Below are 16,808 nucleotides of genomic sequence, written 5' to 3'. Positions count from 1 at the left end.
GTGCTAAGAGGAAAAAAAAAATTATTTTTTAAAAATAAAAATATAAATTTTGGTATAATAACATGACAAAATATGAAATTTAAAATTTGAAAAAAAAAATTTGCTTGAACCATACTCAAACAAATCCAAATCCATTCATTATATATTATTGGCCAATTAATAAAAACTTTCAATTCATTCCGGCCTATATACTAATTAGTATCCAAGCCATACCCAACAAATTATGACTGTAGTGTAGATCTCCCATACCTATCAATAAAAAAATATTTTTTATTGATAAAGACTAATTCTAGTGATTGACAAGAAATAAACAATGTAGTAAAGAAAGGGGAAAAATTAATAAAAACACCGGTGAAAACATTTTATATGTTTTTAACAAATTATAATTGAACTAGATCAATTTTTATATAAATTCTCTGGCTTAGATTATTTATTTGAAAAATAAAGAATGGATATGATATAAATTTTCAACAATAGTATGTACATTTATAAATATTTTTAATAAATTTTTGTGTCCATTGAACAGGTTATTGGCTAATATAATGATCTATTTACATTTTTTTTCATTTCGATTAAAGGTTTCTTTTTTTTAATTATTATTATTATTTATTTATTGGTTTTAGAATCGAAACAGTGAGATGCTTAACACCAGATAAGATCATGAACATGTGGTCATTGTTTATCGATCGTTGTCTTCAAAACGAATCCAATTCCCATGTTGCGTTGCAACTTGGAACAGGAAGTCGGTGAGTGCGATTTTACTTTAGACCATAATCCTCGATTAGATATCGATGGATAATTTTGTTTGTATTCATATTTGACCAGCTCTATCTGCATGTCCTATAAAAAAAAATAAAAACCTGCATGGGCTTAGAGATCCCGTGATCAAGTAATTATAAACCCATATATATAGAGGATTGATTTTTAATTTATGATGTTTGCTCTATCATAATTGCTCTTTTTTATCTAGCTAGACACCAATTGATTTTTTGTGATAGTAAACCCCAAACCTCTTATTTAATGACAAGATATTTTACCAATTAAGTTAATTGAAAACAACATAAATCTAAAGAAGTAGTCTAATTGTTTCTAAAATCTCATGAGGTTCTAGAAATTATGGTTCCAAACTTACAGTCAACTAATATATTAAGGATTTTTTTTTCTTTGTTTTGTTAAAGAGTTTCTTAAAGATTCGTAATAATTTTTTTTTTCCTTTAATTATGTAATATGTATGTGACAGGATTACACACACCCACAAGAATTATGAAGTGTTGAAAGAATTTTGAACACTTCTAATAATAATAACAATAAGGCAAATATTAACAAGTATTGTGTGGTACTTGTTAAAGTTAAAATAATGTAAGTTCCACTTAATAAAAAATTAAATAAATCAGAAACATTGTATAAAACTGATTCTTAAACCTATAAAACTGGCAAAATATTAACATAAAGACAAAAATTTTGACATAAAATTTGGTGTTAATGGAAATGAAAATTCTGGTGTCACTACTTTATACACAACTCACCTACATGGTGAGCTGTGGTTGGTGGAAGGGTGACCCTACGTGAGCGAGTTGTGCACAAATTAGGGGCACAAAACCACTCTAATGGAAGGGTCCAGTTAACACAACCCTAATAATGTAATGCGATCAAGTTGTTACTTGTTGCATGTTTCAGTTGCAGCAGTCAACGTTGACTGGCAGGAATATTTGATGCTATAGAGTAGTTAGTGGTTACCTTTTTTATTTTTTTTATTGAGAAGAATTAGTGGTTACTTATCTGTAATCTGTGCAGAGCCGAGGAGTGAATATTTAAATGTTACTGTATCAGAAGTAAAGCATAACTGATACTTTATAGAAATTTAAAAAAAAAAAAGTAGTAATAATAATAATAAAGAAAAAGAAGAAGAAAGGTGTAGCATAACTTTTTTTTTTTTTTTTTTTTTTGAGAATCTGGTGTAGCATAACTTAGTTCATCAATCAAATTATTTTAAAAAAGCCCAAATCTTTAGACTTTAATACATCGTTACTCTTCACACGAAAAAAAAAAAAAAAAAAAAAACCATCCTTACTCAACTCAATGGGAAGCCAAATTTATTTCATAAGACAATGGTTTGTGGTGATTGTTTTTTTTTTTTTTGAAAATTTGTGGTGATTGTTTTATTAGCGAAATGATTGGTCTAGTCGATGGTTAATGACCACAAATTGAGAAAATACATTATGATTACTTTATAAATTAAATAAATGTCAGGAAGATAGACGTACCAAGCATGAATATAAATGGATAATTGGATTGTGTAAATTGTTCATATGCATAGTGCTCCACATGTTTATGGTTGGCACTCTAACCAGAAACATGTACCCTCATCTTATTCATACATAATAGCAATGTAGATTCACGGTTTCTGTTAATTAGACGAGAGATTGCTATCCCCCTTTAAGTGATTTTGGTTACTTGTGGCTACCGCAGGAGGATTATTCTGAGGGCATAAGAACCGAACATGTTCAAAATAAATTGTGGGTGGTGGTTGTAATGTCTTGGACCATATTGATGTGACTTGCTATTTCACTTTCCTTGTATAGACTATAGGGTTCATGAAGTCGAAATTTATGGTCTAAGATTACTTGCATTGCTAACCAGAATTTCATTTTTATATGAACTGTGTGTTTTGGTGTGGTGTCTCAAGTTTAAGCACCCATATGCAAGATTATGTCCCCTGAATTCACAACTTCGGCACCATCCTTCTGGTTAGAATAGAACGTCTTCAATTCAATAGAAAAAAGAAGGGCATAAACTGGTCCACAGTTTCAGGCTCTTGTTTGCATATGGGACCCTCTTTTTTTTTTCTTTTTTCTTTTTTGATGATGCATATGGGAGCCCTCTTAATATAATGTAAAGAAAAAGAAGCTTACATATTTCCATAAAAAAAAAATAAGCTTACATATATCTCTCTATTTTTTTCTTTTTCTTTTTTTGATGAGAGAAGCTTACATATATAGTTCTAGAGGGTTGGAATATGGGGAGCATCTGTTTTGCCCATAGGTCGGAGTATCTGCCCGCTTTTTCTTTTTCTTTTTCTTTTTCTTTTTTTTGTTACAAAACGAGAGGTGGAAAGTTATAAGGAGATGAATTTAAATCTTATACATCTCCATTGAAAACACCACCAAGTATCAAATGAGATTAATTGAGTTACAACACTCCTAACAATCAATATATATCTATAAAAAATAAAAGTGAACTATCTAATATTCTCATGAATCTCAACTACTACCCGCTTGAGTTTAGGTAAAAAGTAAAAAGACCACTCTCAGCGATTTGAAGAATTATACGGGTGGTTTTAGCGTGTAATTTCATACTGACCTGCATCGATATCTTACAGAATACAAGGCCATCAGATTTGGTACAAAATAACAAAATAACAAGTTTCTCACCCATAAAAAAAAATTAAAAAAAAAACTGTTTCCCTGGATAAAATATTTTTTTCATAAATCATATTTGCCCTTTAATAACGAGTATCTTGGTATATATAACGAGTATCTTGGTATATTGTTTAAGGAGCATTACATGTTATGCTCTCATCAATTAAAGGTCCGTTTGGATTGAACTTATTGTTACTGAAAACTAAAAACTGACAATACTGTAACAAAATAATTTTTAAATGTGCGAAAAGTACCGTGAGACCCATTTTTAATATTTTTAATGCGTGAACAATATTGATACAGTACATAAACAGTACTGCTACAGTATATGAACAGTAATTTTATCTCTGCACAGTAAATTTACTGTTCATGCACAAAAAAAAACGAAAACGTGAGATGAAAATGTGAACGTTGGTTTCAGCTGAAACCAAACGCTCACTAACACATCATTTTTTAAAAGAAATTCAGGCTAAAAATGCAGCAAACAAAAGATTATCCAACCATAACAAACCTCATTTCCAATTTGGCTTGCATGGCATGCCACTACAAGATTTTTTGTAAGATTGTTTTCTTTGTAGTTTGTATTGCATTATCCAGGGAAAAATCCTATGATATCAAACGGGCGTTTCATTAGAAAAATCAAAGTTCAAAACTCAACCAAAAACAAAACATAGAAAAAGACAGATATTATAGCGCACCAGTGAAGCGCAAATGTCAAATTTCCAGCCACCACCAAAATACAAGTATCAAAATCCAGCCATACCTGAATACACATATGTGAAAATTCTGGCCATCACCCAAGTAAAAATATGGAAAATATACATCATAATACTCGAGGAGGCGACGAATTGGCTCTCAATTCACTTACCCCATCATCATGCTTTACACTTGGAGAAACAGGGTTCAGATCAATGCCCTCTGATGCAGAACCCTCAGATTCGTCTGACGACTCAGACCCTCCTGCAGTTGCCACTGAAGAAGACCCTGATGTTGTTGCAACTAAAGAAGAATCCTTTGGAGAATCCTTTAAGAAAGACGAAATCTTAACATTGGGAAAGTTGAGGCGGGCGGCAGAACCATACATGGCTCTGGCAGCTTCATCATACGCCAGTGCAGCTCCAATGGCTGTTGGAAAAGTACCTAGCCACAACCTCTTACCCCGGTTTGGCTCCCGGATTTCTGCAACCCACTTTCCCCATGTCCTCTGCCGAACACCTCTGTAATTACAACGTGAGTTCTCTGGGCCTCCCTTACCTTTCATACATCCCTTCTTCGAACCCTTGGCAGGAACTTTACGGACTGGTTTTTCCTCACCGTTGGAGGAATCAAGTTGCTCATTATATTCTTTCCACTTCGTGAGAATATCAGCCAGGGATCTAGATCCATCCCGTCTAGAATGAGTTTTATCCAACTTACGCATGCAAATTGAATTAACGAACGAACAAAAAAATCCAGAAAACTATGTGAATTACCTGCCAATGTTAGAAAGATGACTTCGATTTCAGAAAGGCAAACCTTCATCACAAAGGAAATGTACCTAAACTTATCTACAGGCCAAAACTATTTATTAAGGTCAGAAAATATCCAAACAAAACCACAACAAGAACTTATCCACAGCAAAATTGCATAATATTGGCATGGAAACCTGCCAATGTAAATTAACGGGGTTCCGAAATTTATTCTGATCGGTACCTCATAATATGAACACCAAAAGAGAACCTTTCAAAAACCAAAATAGCAAAGAATAGCACAATTTGAATGAACTAGTAATAATAATAACAAAAAAATCCCTGTAAATTTATCTCAACTACTTTAATGACTGGATCAGCATATTTTGAAAGCAAATCTAAATGAAATTGTGTAATTCCAGCTGTTTTTATTATTCTCAGAGTAGTGCTGCCTTATAAAGTAAGACATTTACCATAAAATTAGGACTGTCACGACATATAAGCCTAATTACTTCTATTTTAATCCAAGGGTAGTATAGTCACATGAATGCTTTTCTTTACGATTGTAGGAGGCAAAATTTTAAGCCAATTATAAAATGCCACATCAGAATTTAATGGCAAATTCTGAATTAATGTCATTAAATTAATTAAATCAAATGATGACATGTGTCATTCAAATTGGCATCACATTGGCATATCAAAATTTGCCATGTGTCATTTGGCCCACAAGATAAAGATAAATTTCCTATTCAAAATTTATGGGTAATTATCTTTATTAAAATCAATAATAAATAAAATAAAGATAAATTTTCTATTCAAAATTGGTAGATAATTATCTTTATTAAATAAATTAAATAGAGATAATTATTTATCTTTGTTGATTATTATCTTTATTCAAAATATGATATTTATCAAAATAGATAAATAAAGATAATTATCTCTAAGAAGAATTTGGGCCAATCAAAAGTCTACTACATACTTTCAAGTATATCAATTCGAAGTGGAGCTTATCCTCTAGAATCACTATAAATAGAGGGCATTCCTTCTCATTTTGAGCACGAAGTTTTCAAGAGGCCTAAGCTCTGGAGAAATTCTGTCTCAAGAAACTTTGAAGAACTTGAAGTATCTTTAAAGAACTTGAAGAACAACAAATCTCTATCAAGCTCAAGGCTAGAGATTCGTTGAGAAGACCATTCAATCCTTCTTCCAACCAAATTCAAGAAGATTTATTGTTTGAGTTCTTTGAAGTTCTATTGGAATTAAGCTAAAAAGCCTCCATAAACCTCAACAAACCCAAATCTTTGAAGCTCAACGGATCAAGCCTCTAAAGCCCCGAAGAACTTCAACCCTAGAGCCTTCACATTTGAAGACTTGAAGAACAATAAATCTCTAATAAGCTCGAAGCTATAGATTTATTGTGAAGACCGATCAATCCATCTTCCAATTAAAGTCAAGAGGATTCTTGTTCGAGTCAAATTCAAAGAAGATAGAATCAGAGGGTATTCTTTTGTAAAAGAATCAAAATAGAGATTGTACTCATTATACATCAATACAAATTTATATTTGCAAACCATATTTCTTTTCAATTGTTTGATTTTCTACAATTGAGAAAAATTTGTGTTTACAACGATAAGTAACAAGTTTTAACATGAATGTCGTAATATGATTGGAAACCAGTACTCAAATAAAAAAAGATACAATAAAACACATAGTACTATATAAAGACAAACAAATGCCACTAATAGAGTAAAAATTCAGGCAAAATGTGATTTTTTGTAGCCATCCATACCAACTGAAAACCCCATTCTGTTCTCTTCCATTTTTCTAAAATAATTAATGCTTGACAATCCTTTCAAAGCATAATCATTCAACTGTAAGCACAAATCCTAATGCTATTAATTAATTTCACATTCTAGCCAAAACCATCATTTTATTTCTCATTGCCAAAGAGGCAAATGCATCTTGCATAACTAATTTTACGGGCAGTATGCAATAAAACAGACATAAAATAAAATACACTAAAAAATTGTATTAAAAAATTAATAATTTAAAATAACACTTTAAAGAAAAGGTAAACAAATCTTGTAATAACACACAAAAATTGCACACATCAAGGGGTCTTTTCTTCCATTTAATTTAACAACAATCTTGTAAAATAATGTAACATAGTTAGGACATAAACACTAATATCTGTGCAAGAACAAGATATTTAAGCAAAAATGTGATTTTTCGTAGCCTTCCCTGCCAAGCCAGACCCTATTCTCTTCTCTGCCATTTCTATAAAATGAATAATGAAATGATTGACAATCCATTCAAAAACATAATCATTAAAAGGCAAGCATAACTCCCAATGCTATTTGTTAATTTTTCATTCTATCCAAAAACCACTATTTTATTTCTCAATTGCAAATAGAATTATAGAGGCAAATACATAAGAACAACTTTAAAAACTAATATTGAAAAAAATAAAAAGGGGGAGGCGGAATTTGAACCTTGCATGTCTCCAAAGGAAACACCAAGAGGTGCCAACCAGTTGAGCTATAAATGCTCTTGGCAAATTCACATAATACTTTTAAGAAAGGAAAACAGTAAACTTGTCAACAAAATTTATATGATTCCATTTATCACAAGCATGAATTACGCATAGATGAGACAATTACTTTCATTTCAATATGAAATTTGGATTGAACATAAAACCCAAAGTTATATAATTGAAATATAAATTGAGGCTGAACAAAAAGAATGAGAAAAAAAGTTGGCATAACCTACAAAAACAAGAATGCCCACACCAAAAATTCACAGCCAATGATACCATCATATGCACACCAACAGGCTACCCCAATTCATAAAGCAAACAAAATCTCCCAATGACCAAAACACTAAAAATTGAAAAAGTTGAGCACTGCACATATCTACATAGACCACTAGCACATTTTCCCCAAAGAAACAGTAATAAACCAAATAAGCACATCGCATAATTGCAAACTTTCAATGGCCTTCATTTCCATTTAACTTAACATCAATCTTGTAAAATATTGTGACATAGTTAGTATACCAACACTAATATCTTATATCAATGCAATAACAAGATAATTACAGCAAAAACATCATTTTTTTTCTCAACCAAACCTAACCAACCCAAAAACCCATTTTCAATTTCAAACCCATTATTCAACCAAGACCCATTTCGACCAAAACCTTAAACCCCAAAAAAATTCACAGTAAACCATAGTGGACTCTTAATTTCGCTTCTTTAATACCACAAAAAATTATTTTCACCTATTTTTCTCTCATGGGTACCCCAAAAATTACCACTTTGTCCACTGGCAAGCAATAAATCACTAAAATATACACTTAAAAGAATAAATCAATGAACTAACAATCAATATACAGAGAATAATTAAATATATAGATATTTGAATTAGGAATTTAAATAGATCTGAATCTAAAGAAATTAAATTAGAGAGATAAAGAGAGGAAAAAAAATTACCTCTTTGCCACTGGAGCTCCAGGGGCTGAGTCTAGATTGTGCTATAAAAAACATATCGAAGAAAATGAAAAATTTAGACTTTTTTTTTGAGAAAGATGAAAAATTTAGACTTAGACTTAGGGTTTATATTAAATTTTTATTATATATATATATATATATATATCAGAGAGAGAGAGTAATTAAACGATGCGTTTTACCTTGAGGCTCCAACTGATCGGAGTTTAGGAAAAAAGTAAAGAAAATTAGGGATTTGGGGGAAGGAGAGGCTTCGACAAAAACGAAGCGAAGAAGAGAGAATTTTCGAATTTGAAAATGGAAACCCTAAAAATGAAATGAAATGAAATGAAATGAAAATGAACATATAAAATGAGCTTTGACTTTTGGCGCTTTATATATCGCACCGCCTAACCTCCCCCAATTACAAAAACGAATCATTGCGTCTGTTGGTATCTTAAAGAACAAGCCCAGCCCATGTCGGTAGTAAGAGGGGCCGAAAAACTTGCCAAATACATTTTAGGGGCTTCAGTTTGGATCCCTTTTCCAAAAACAAAAATGAGTGTGTTGTAAGTTGTAATAATCTGTGAATTGCACCTACCACCTAGGGGGAAATGGGGCTTCAAGGAAAAAACAAAAAAAAAAACAAAACAAAACAAAACAATAAGCCTGTATCAAATGGAGATTCTTTGTTAGTGTTATCTTTTCATTGTTTTAAAGAATAATACTACATTCAAAATATTTTTCAATAATTTCACAGTGAATTATAATTGTTTAATTGTATGTTATTTATGTTTTTAACACTCATGTCAAATTTCGTATTAATCGGATATTATTTACTATTCGATTTATAAACTTATTTAAACATTTGATTAATGACATAGTTATTGATCTTTGATATTTTAAAAATTTTGCAAATATAGATGATATTAAAAAAAAATGTAACTCAATGATGGATTAAAATTCATATCTAATAAAAAGATATTGGCTAGAGTTGTAAACATTGGCTACAACTAAGTTTACCAAGGTTTTGAAACCTGAACTGTTCAATGAACCGTAAAAGGGAGAGGTTCAAGGTTTTTGAGGTTGGCCGAGGTTGAACCGGGATCGAACCGTAATGACGTCATAATTAATTTAATAATTATTTAAATATAAATAATTATATTAAATTAGTATAAATATAAAAATTAACTAAAATAATTAAATTAAATATAGAAATCTATCTTTAAAATGTATTTTTTTATAACATAACTTTCCCAAAACAAATAAGAAATATTAAATACTAAGTAAAGGTAGATATGGTATTCTTTATTTATTTATATGTTGATTAGTTAAACTTGTGATAGCAATAATAATATACTAATTAGAAGGACACTTATATTATATTAAATAAAATAAAAAAAATTAAATTATTTAATAGTTTTAAATTAAAATCATTTTAGAATCACACAATTTTATATTTTTTTTGGGCACAATTGTAAATTTGAATATCCATCATTTATATATAAATCTATTATTTTTTCTCTACTACCTACTCTCTATCCTATCAAAATTACAACCAAAAAAAGCTAAGACAAATTTCGGTATTAGATTTTTTCTTTAAAAAAATTGTAAATATTAATTAAAAGTACTTAACAATTAAGAGAGTTGTCACATCATGTTCAGAAGGTGAAAAAAATGGATGGCTGAAACTCTTCTACCTTTCCAATGTAATCACGTGGAGGGGTTTTGGAAAAACACAAAAAAAATAATAATAATACAAAAACTAAAAGAGAGAAAGTGGAGACGGACAAAAGAAAGAGAAGGAGAAAAAGAAGGAAGAAGAAGAAGAAGAAAAAGAAAAAGAAGAAGGAGAAACAGCAGCAAAGGATGAAGCGTTCACCAGTACTACCTCGTCCACTGCCCCACCGCCGTTCGTCCTCCTCCCCATCGCCGTTCGTCCTCTTCCCCACCACCAGACTAGGTCAGATCGGCTTCTTTCTTTTTTTCTTTTTTTTTTTTCATATTTGCTTGTTCTAATTCAACTTTATTGTAAGAATTGGATTTTGTTTTGTGTTTTGTGTTTGGATTATTTGAGACGTTTTTTAAGAGTGAAGCAAAGTCAGATCGGCTTGTTCTTCCCAGCAGTTGTGTTTCTTTTTCTTTTGTTTTTCTGTGTTTTTTTTTTTTTTTAGGTTCAGATTCAAAAGGAAACCTTGAGAAGCGGTCTGATCACGGTTCTCAGAACCGTGCGGTTGAACCACAGTTCGAATGGTTCCTTGCTTTTTTGGCATAAACTGGTTCTTAAGCTTAAAGAACCGTGATTGTGAGAGGTTCACGGTTTTTCTGGTCGGACCGTACAGTCCGGTCCGGGTTTCAAAATCTTGTTTATAACTTTATCTATTAAAAAATTGATATTAGTGGTGGGTTCAATTAGAACTTCTAATAACCTCCTACTTAAAATTTGTTGTAAAATTATTGTGAAAATATTGTAATCACTTTATACATTACTAGCCTCATCACACGCAATACACACGTGCAATGAGGTTTTCTTTTTAGCAAAAAAAAAACTTGTGTTTTTATTTTATATATATAATTTTTATTTTGAGAATCTAATTTTAAGTGGATAAAGCATATTTGAAAATTAACAAAAGAGTAGTCATATTTTTTAGGCAATGTTTTAGTGGGAGTTATAGTTGCATTTTTACCAAATTGTCCTTTAATTTTGTCTCTACTTAAACATAGAGGTGTAAGGGCATTTTTGAACTAAAAAATGAGGAATCCAAATAAGGAAAGCCCTTCAAATAGTAATATAGATACTTTTTTATTTAAAAAAAAAAAAAAAACCCTTTATTTATTTTGGAGATACATAACCTTAAAAGTTAAAACTTAGTTTTATGGTTTTTTATACTTAAAAATTAGTTAAATTAAAAAGAAATATATATATATATATAAAATAAAATAAAAAACACCTTGACTAATGCTAAAAAAGTAGAAAGCTAAATTTCAAAATTCCACCTTATACCCTCTCTACAAACTACAAACAATTAGTTCTTGGTTACAATTATACTCGATATTTGGAATTTAGTTTCATTATGTTTGATGTGGACTAAATAAAGAAAATGCAATCAACATAGTTTTAAATATGTGAAAAGTAGTTATTAACAACCTTCACTAGTTTCTTTTATATGAGTGTTCAGGAGCATGGGGATTTACAAATAGTAATTTCATTGCATTGTTCATAGAGTCATTAGCTTTTTGTGAGTCTAAAGAATTACACAAAATATATTGTAATGACTCAATTTGTAACGATCCTAAATTCGTATTGGGTTCGAACGTTAAAGGCATAAATAATAAATTTGTAGAGAGTGGGCCAAAAGACTAGGCCTTGGTGAACGAACAGCCGTTAGTCATGGTGTTTAAGATGATCACACAGAGGTGAACTGTGCTCACCCAAGAAGACTTTCTCCTCGGCACGGCCTGGATGGCTCTGGTTCTTGGCCACCACCCCCCTTTTTTGAACTACTTCCTCTTCCTTTTATACTAGCTTTTCCCCTCTCTCGAACGTCCACGTGTAGGTTCAGTTTTATAGGACTGATACTTGTCCCATCAGCCCATACCCAAAGTGGTTAGGGGTGGTTGTAAAAGCAGAAAAATATGGCTCTGTCTAGCGCTGAGTACTTAATTACAGTAAGGGCAGCCTTTCTCTGGCTCTTTTGTCGCCACACTGTTCAGGGGTCCTTTCCCCATTAATGCTGCTAGGACGTTTGTTGGCGCATTCAATGTGGAGGTGACAGTTTTTCCTTGAACCGCTCTTACACTGTACCCCCGTGTGTGTCCTACTGTACTCACCCTTTCTTCTGGGGGCGCTTTGGGATGCCGAGGACAAGATCGTCCTCGGCTATATCTCTAGGCCATTTGGACTTTCGTTGCATGTCCTCGGCAACGTCTCTCCTTGATGCGGTCCTTGGGCCATAAAGTAAAGTGGGTCGGGATCACAAATTCTCTAGCCCCACATATATATATATATATATTTTTTGTGTAATTCTTTAGATTTTTTCATTTTTTTATACATAAAATACTCTCTTTTTAATAAAATTATTCTTGCCTTAAAAAAAATGTTTTAAGGATTTGTGATTAAGAAGGGTAATTTTGGGAACCCCTGTTGGAAAGATAATTATTTTTTTGAGAGAATGTTGGAAAGATAAATTTAAGTACAACATTTATTTAGTGTTGGTTGAACAAGTAAGACTTATTTTTATAAATGAGATCCTAATCACAACTATAATCATATTTCAATTGGTAATCTCATTTCCTCTTTTATAGATATAGAGGAGTATATGTTAAAGTTACAAGTTCATTGACTCCCTTAGGCTCCGTTTGGTTGGAGTGAAAATATGAGAGATGGAAAAGGAAGAGAGGAAAACAAGGGAAAAAAAATGATGTTTTCCCTTATTTAGTTCATGAGAGAAAACACAAAGGATAGAAAATATTGGGAAAAAAATCCACTTGGGCCCACAAATTTTTATCCTTTTGATTTGGGAGGATAACTGGGAAGAAAAGAGAGAAAATGAAGGCCTAGCTCTTGAATTACATATTTAACCCTTCCAAGTTGATGTCTTATATGTGAGTTTTTTTCCCTTTTTTATTTTATTTTTTTAATTTTATTATGGGAAGTTGTATGCCGATTAGGCTGGTACTTGACTCCTTGTCTTTTCTTCCTTTTTTTTCCTTTCTTCAAAATTTTTTTTTTTTTAATTCCTTTCTTTTGTGTTCTTACTACACCCTTTCTTTTTTCAATTGTTTTGGTTTTTTTTTTTTTTTTGAAAAAAAAGTTTTGGGTTCTTAAGAGGCTATTTGGTTCATCAATTCTCATCACTCAATTCTCAGTTTCCATAACTCAATTCTCAAAAATGGTGGGACCCATCTCAATTCTAAAAAAAAAGTTTGTTTGACAAGCCATAACTCAGTTTCCAATTTTTTGTTTCCAAAACTCATAACTCAATGACATTTTTGTAATTAAACACACATGAGGGACCCACTCAGCCGCACCTTTTGAACAACTGACTTTTTTTTTTCTTCTTCTTTCTCATTGGTTCGGTCTTCACTGGGTTTTTTTATTTATTTATTTATTTCTTCTTCTTCTTCTTCTTTCACTGATTCGGTCTTCACTGGGTTTTTTTTTTTTTTTTTTTTCCTTTCTTCTTCACTGGGTTCGGTCTTCACTGGGTTTTTTTTTTTTTTTTTCCTTTCTTTTCACTAGGTTCGGTCTTCTTCACTGGATTTTTTTTTTTTTTTTTTCACTGGGTTCGATTTCTGGGTACTTAAAAAAAAAAAAAAAAAAAACTGCACCGTGACAGGCGTGGGCCCCCCAAATAGTGTGAAAAATAGTGAGCGATGGAAACTAAGTGATGAAGGCAAACGGATGTGAAAAATTGAGTGATGAGTGATGAGTGATGGAAATTGAGTGACGGAAATTGAGTGATCAAATTTTGTTGGCCAAACAGACTCTAAACTTCTTATCCTCTTTTTGTTTTAACTTTTTAATGAAAAATCGTTCATACATATTTTTTTAATAAAAATATAATGTATTATTTTTGTTTTACCTAAGTTGGACATGATGATAAATTTATACAAACTTTATTTTCTATTCTCTCACTTTTTTTCTCAACCAAACAAAAGAGTTTTTCATCCCTCCACTTTTCTATCCTCCCAACCAAACACATATGAGAGAAAATTAAATCTTTTCGATCCTTGCACTTTTTTATCCTCTCTCTATTTTCTATCCTCCAACTTTTTCACTCCCTTAACCAAACAGATCCTTAGGGTTATGATCAAAGGAATTCAATCTAATCTTGTTAGTGGAATACTTGGTTAAACCAAATGACTTTAGTTCAATTGATGATCTTAATCTGCAAGACATGGTTAGGATTAGAATGAAAATCAAAGGTATGGACATGAAGTTAAACTTTCATGATCTATCAATTCTTTGGAGAACCACCCATGTATTAACAAAATTATCTTAAACAACTACAAAATATCTAGTCATTCTTTTATTTGTAACTTCCATCATGGAAGATAGACACATATATATGTAGTACTTGTACGTGATTCCTTAATCATGTCCCCAAGAGGGCTTAGTTGAAACATAATTTATGTTTCGTCTTTCATTTCCTTTTCGTTTGTTTCGATAAATATATCGATCAATTGCAATTCCTTCTTTTTCTATTGATTCTTTTCTGATCAAGATGTATGGATCCATGGGTCTGTGTGTCTATATAGATCATGTTCATGGATTAACGAAAATGTGCAAAAGCTCTATTTGCTTCTGCCATTCTATGAATCTCTTCCTTTTTACGTATGGCATTCTTTGCTTGTCTTCTTTCATGTTTATTTGCTATATCTAGATATATTCCTTTGTAAAGAAAGCAAAGAATGCAATAATTCTTCTTCTTCCAGATAGTGAGACTCTCTCTTTGTGTTACAGATATCAAAGCCTACTACCTATCCAAGTAATAAAAGACTACTTTTATTAAGAGTTTGTAAATAAGTGTGAAGTAGTTTATTTATTATCCTTAAGAGTTTGTAAGGTACATTTGTATTATATATTAAGTAACTTTGTCTATATAAATCTTTCATTTCTAGTTGTTGTGAAACCTTTATACCTGTGATGCTTCAAATCTCCTATCAATCTGTTTAAATTGGAGTTAGGAGAGTTTTAGGCACTACATAGTATTGCTTTTTTTAAGAAAACATTTGTTAACTAGAGATTTTATTGATTTTCTATCATGACCCAAAGAAGCTAACCACATTTGCACTATAACTAAAAAAGAGTAATTAAATTACAATTGAGGCTCCTCTTAATTAGGTATGTACCTTAGTTTGACTTATGGTCCGTTTGGATTGAGGGGAAGTAGAGTTGTGTAAAGTAAATTTAGTCCAAAATTAACTTATTTTTAGCCAATTCTACTCTACTCTCCTTCACCCCCCCCCCTTTCCTTCTCTCCATCCAAACATGCCCTTAGTAAACAGTCAATGTGAGGCTCAAAACACACCAACACAACGCCTACTTATCTAATCCAAATTACATAATCTTGGGTCTTACAATTTCCTCACTTAAATTCTTAGAGTCCTTGTTAGGGACCCTCTTATGTTGTAGTGCCCTTAAGCCATATAACAATACTAGGTCGGTCATGTCACCATTTTGTCACAAACCCAAGGAAGCGCTAGCCACATCTATGTTACACCTTAAAAGGGATACTCAAGTTACGATTAGGATTCCTTGTGTAGGGGCCTTCTTTGCGTATTGTGCGTTGGGCTGGGCTGCCTCCTGCGGTAATGGGCCCGAATGTTTCTGAGTAAGGGAGTTGGGGCCGGTCCAATTGTAACTCAACTTGGGCCGGTTTGTGCACAAACTATGCCTTGCCTGCCAGGAGTAGGCTTACGGCAAGCAGAACTGTTTCAAATGAGTTACGGCAGGCAGATATAATAATAATAACCAAAACAGAGTACTCTGACTATTTAAATAAAATGGCCAAGTAATCCCTACTTATAAAACATAATTACAGTCGTGATAATGTCATTTACAGAGAAAGTAAAGGAGAAAGAAAACAATATGAACTAATCAAGAATAGGCATAAATCAAGTTTTAAGTTTAGTCCGTCGAAGCAAAGCCAAAGAGGGGAGAACGCCTCCTCTCAATGCAAATAATCTCCCAGGAAAAGATCCTGCCGTGGGGATTAATGACTTTGAGGGAGTCAGACCTGAATGGTTATTGCCCAAAAGGAATCCTTGTTACGTTTTGGAAGAGAGCAGGATTTGAAGGGGGAGAGAGGGAAACCGACCTACTGGTGCATGCCCATTGTATTATCTCTCTTTTTTCCTCAATTTCCTCTCTTTTTTTCTCTGTTGTCTTTCTTATCTTTTTTCTTTTCTTTTACTCTGTTTTCTTTTTTACTCCATGAATACTCTGTTTTTCGATCCATTTTCAAGGCACGGTAAGGGTCCTTTTATAGTGCCTACCATGGCTAATTTTTACCACTTTGCCCTTTAACCGCCTTTATTTGGTCTGGGCGTACTTGCCGACCACCAAAGGTGTGTGACACTAACCCTTGCCAGACAAAGGCAGGTTTGTTTCATTCCTCAGTCCACCGTAGCACTCTTTCCTGTCACGGCATAAATGCTTTCTCTTTATTTTCCTCAAGGCATGCACCTAACGGTTCCCCCCTTAACCTTACCTCTTTTGGGTGGTTTGTCATCCCAGCAGGACGTACCTCCCAAAAGGGCTTGAGCAGGAGCCGCAAAAATAGGTCTTTTCCCTTCTTCCCACCACCAAACCATACCCCCTTTACCTCTTACCTCTGGCCCATGGTCCCATCACGTCTCATATTGGCTGGGTACAGGTTGGTGGTGCCTGGGCCTTGTGCGTGCTTTCCTTTCAGATATGTCCAAAAGTCTACCTGCTGGTCATGCGTTTGC

General features: G+C 32.5%; 1 protein-coding gene across 4 annotated transcripts; it reads right to left on the bottom strand.

The window, feature by feature from the left end:
• Positions 1 to 4,028: 4,028 nt before the first annotated feature.
• LOC115955622 (putative dehydration-responsive element-binding protein 2H) lies at positions 4,029 to 8,727 on the bottom strand. Of its 4 annotated transcripts, none has more exons than XM_031073824.1 (4): positions 8,555 to 8,727; positions 8,358 to 8,398; positions 4,288 to 4,966; positions 4,029 to 4,182 (listed from the first exon to the last, which is right to left on the bottom strand). In XM_031073824.1, the coding sequence occupies exons 3-4, from the start codon at positions 4,837 to 4,839 to the stop codon at positions 4,066 to 4,068; spliced, it is 669 nt and encodes a 222-aa protein (XP_030929684.1). In that variant the 5' UTR covers positions 4,840 to 4,966; positions 8,358 to 8,398; positions 8,555 to 8,727; the 3' UTR covers positions 4,029 to 4,065. The 4 variants fall into 4 exon arrangements, with proteins under 4 accessions (XP_030929684.1, XP_030929683.1, XP_030929686.1 ...); XM_031073823.1 differs by having other exon boundaries at positions 4,288 to 4,891; XM_031073826.1 differs by having other exon boundaries at positions 4,029 to 4,891; positions 8,555 to 8,725.
• Positions 8,728 to 16,808: the final 8,081 nt, after the last annotated feature.

The sequence above is a fragment of the Quercus lobata genome, chromosome 8 (genome assembly GCF_001633185.2).
Source record: "Quercus lobata isolate SW786 chromosome 8, ValleyOak3.0 Primary Assembly, whole genome shotgun sequence".
NCBI lineage: Eukaryota > Viridiplantae > Streptophyta > Magnoliopsida > Fagales > Fagaceae > Quercus > Quercus lobata.
Note: the sequence above shows the minus strand (reverse complement) of the source record. Positions and strands in the feature narration are given on the sequence as shown.